This window comes from Cydia splendana, chromosome 24 (genome assembly GCF_910591565.1).
Source record: "Cydia splendana chromosome 24, ilCydSple1.2, whole genome shotgun sequence".
NCBI classification, from domain to species: Eukaryota; Metazoa; Arthropoda; class Insecta; order Lepidoptera; family Tortricidae; genus Cydia; species Cydia splendana.
In genome coordinates, this window is record NC_085983.1 from 4509229 (window position 1) to 4512467 (window position 3239).

Sequence of the window (3239 nt, forward strand, 5' to 3'; positions counted from 1 at the left end):
AATAAAGAATAAAAGCGTTTTTGTTCATTTTAGGTATCGTTAAACCTTTGAAGTAAAATTAAAATTCCATAAATGTCGATAGTTTATCGATATGACTTTATCGACATGGCTACAGCAAGGTGTTTCCACATTGTTAGGCTAAGAGCGCACCACGACTTTTTGTCGCGCGATAATTTAGTCGCAGAAATGTAACGTATGAGTTTATATGGCAGTGCGCGCATATGCGACAAAAAAATCGCAGCGATTTTAAAATTGTGATTTGTCACATTTTTCCGCGACTGCTCGCGACGCGATTGTCGCAAAGTGAATTGCAGCATACGGAGTTGTATGGCCCCGCGCGCACTGCGATAATAAAATCGCACCCGGACCTCAGTCGGCATTTCGCTCTCCAAGCGTCAACATGTCGGAACCTGCTGCTGAAGACGCTAGATGTTGACCATTTAATTATGGAAATAGAAGATCACCTTTGTGGTATAAATACTCAAAGTCATACATACAGCGATCGCATATTAAAGACAACGTTTCATGACAAACGACTGGTACGAAATCCATGTTGAGAATGAACAAATCGTCGACTTTTTCATCGCAGTGCGCGCAGTGAATTTTCTGCGATATATTACAGCGCGATTCTAAAATCGTGTCGCAAAAACTAAAATCGTGGTGCGCGCTTGGCGTTAATCGTACACTAAACAAAAGTGGTCCCAGTGACAGCTCGCTTAGAGGTAATCCTTAAGTATTATATCTATGGTTCCACCTAAAACGATAACACCTTGATTTGAAGTCCGTCGTGTCAACAGTATGGTTGTCCTTTTTTGACAAACGGCATTTTTAAAAGAGCGAGGAGAGAGAAATGATACTTGTTGCTGCGCCGCCAAAGACAACAGACAACGTTGGGGCCTTGGTCGTGATTGTCATTGAATTTGACAGCTCTCGTCTACGTTCAAAAACCTAAAGCTATACATAATTAATTAGAATTCGGTCTAATTAGAGTCTAATACGTCTACTTACATCATGATGATCCATGAATAAATCGTCTTTAATGACCAAAGATTCCTAAAAATAGTTCGGTGTTGTTCTAGTTTATCAGTGTGAATATTTTACTAGCGTCATGTTAGTAATTTGTTAAAAGATAAAGATAATGCTAGCTTCAAAACGGCCCAACAATTTTTTTGTCCGGCCTTGGCCCTCGTTATCGGACGTTTCTAGTCTGCGCAATTAAATCAATTCGGGAAAATCAGATAAACAAATTTATTTTGAAACAAGGCGGAAGGCAGGCGTGAGCAAACATGTTTCCGCCCACGCGTATTCGTAGCTGCCTTCCAGTCATAAACCCGATGTTCAAGCAGCGTTTGCGTCCACACAGGCCTTTCCGGCAGACATCGACGCTGCACAATCAAACAAAGAACGCGACTCAGTTTCAACCGAATAAATGGATGAATTTGAGAGCTATAATTACGCGGTGGGTGCCTCTCGGAAGCGTTATTTACGTAGGTTGGTGCTACATCCGCGCGAGCGTTAACTATGAAGTGTCGAAAGTGGAAATCAAATTTTACGAAATGTTTCCGTTTCGTATAACTAGTCGGATATGGGGACACCTGGCGGCCTGCGAGCTGCCGACGTCGCTCCGCAGCTTCGTCTACGGTACGTACGTTAGAGTATTTAACGTGAACCTGAACGAGGCGGCAGTACCTGATCTCACATATTACAAGAGTTTGGCAGCGTTTTTCGCTCGGCCGCTGCGCGACGGTGCGAGGATCATCTCCCCTGTCGCTTGCGTGTCCCCCTGCGACGGCGTAGTCCTGAACTGCGGACCAGCAGATACTGAGAAGATAGAACAAGTTAAAGGCGTAACATATAGTTTAGAAGAATTCTTAGGTGAAAATAAATGGTCTAAATCGAAGGACAAAGATTATTATAACTCACTGTTGAGTAACAAGAATAATATTCTACACCAATGTATTATTTATTTGGCGCCTGGTGACTACCATAGATTCCATTCTCCATGTGACTGGACAGCTAATTTCCGGCGACATTTCTCAGGAAAACTTTTATCTGTAAATCCTTGGATGGCCCGTCTCATCCCCGGGCTTTTCACCATGAATGAAAGAGCCGTGTATGTTGGTAAATGGCAGCACGGATTCTTCAGTATGACTGCAGTAGGGGCGACTAATGTTGGTTCCATAGAAATCTATGCTGATCCGGAGTTACGAACAAATACTAAAGGCAGGAGGAACAGAATTGATGAAGCCGACTTAGGAGACTTGCCGATCAAGAAAGGAGAGTTATTTGGCCAGTTCAACATGGGAAGTACGATAATTCTGCTGTTTGAAGCTCCGAAGGAATTCAAATTTGATTTTGCATCCGGTGACAGGGTACAGGTCGGCCAGGCCTTGACAATGACTGCCAAAGCGCAAGCAAGATGACCAGTTTATTCAGATTTAGTTCATGTCGCCCAATATGCACTCGTTTTCTATGTGATAATGCTTATAATTTGAATATTGTAGAAGCATAGAGGCTTTGACGATGAAGCATGTCTAGGGTACGATTTGGCGGTTTTGCTACGGACCCAAAGCTTGAATTATTAGATTTTGTAAACCCATCTCATTAATGTGATCAACAATAGAATGTACAAAAAACATAGTATCTAATGTACTTATATCACAACTTTGTTAATCTTAAAGATATATATCGATTTAAATAAAAGTATTAAATATAGTGTTTTTAAAATATCCAGGAGTTTTTAATGTTTGTATTACTTTGTATGTATGCTCAACTCAAATAGTATTAACTTTGCTAGTTTTGCTACGTCAAATAATTATTTTCTACAAACAAAATGGTATTCTCTGGTATTCTCTATAGTTTTTTTAAGGCATAAAATACTAATGAAAGTGCCCTATTTTGTTTTGTTATTTATTATTCTTCCGCAATTAGATTATTATAGAAATGATCATATATATTATATGGGATCCTATTTGAAAGCAATCCTACAATTATGATCATACTGGACCACAGAATAAATAATAGTACTAGGTACAGAAGACTCACTCTCTAACAAAACGCGTCTGTTACGATCAGGAATTCAGGAAAGATATGGCCGCTAGGTGGCGACAGCGCCACGCGCGGCTTATGGCTAGCCACCAAAATTGGTGTGGAACGGATGTACCTACTTTTAGCTACCTGTTGCAAAGCGACGAAATCGCGGAGTGAGCCACGCCTGACTGGACGCCGTCCTGTTGGTC

The 3239-nt window shown here is 41.1% G+C and overlaps 1 protein-coding gene across 1 annotated transcript; it reads left to right on the top strand.

The window, feature by feature from the left end:
• Window positions 1–1157: 1157 nt before the first annotated feature.
• LOC134802403 (phosphatidylserine decarboxylase proenzyme, mitochondrial) lies at window positions 1158–2729 on the top strand. Its single transcript, XM_063775056.1, has one exon. It carries the CDS (start codon window positions 1287–1289, stop codon window positions 2421–2423), a length of 1137 nt encoding a protein of 378 aa, XP_063631126.1. The 5' UTR covers window positions 1158–1286; the 3' UTR covers window positions 2424–2729.
• Window positions 2730–3239: the final 510 nt, after the last annotated feature.

What these genes read in the sequence shown, in the direction of transcription:
- LOC134802403 (XM_063775056.1), top strand. Translation starts at nt 1,287, where the DNA reads ATGTTTCCGCCCACGCGTATTCGTAGCTGCCTTCCAGTCATAAACCCG.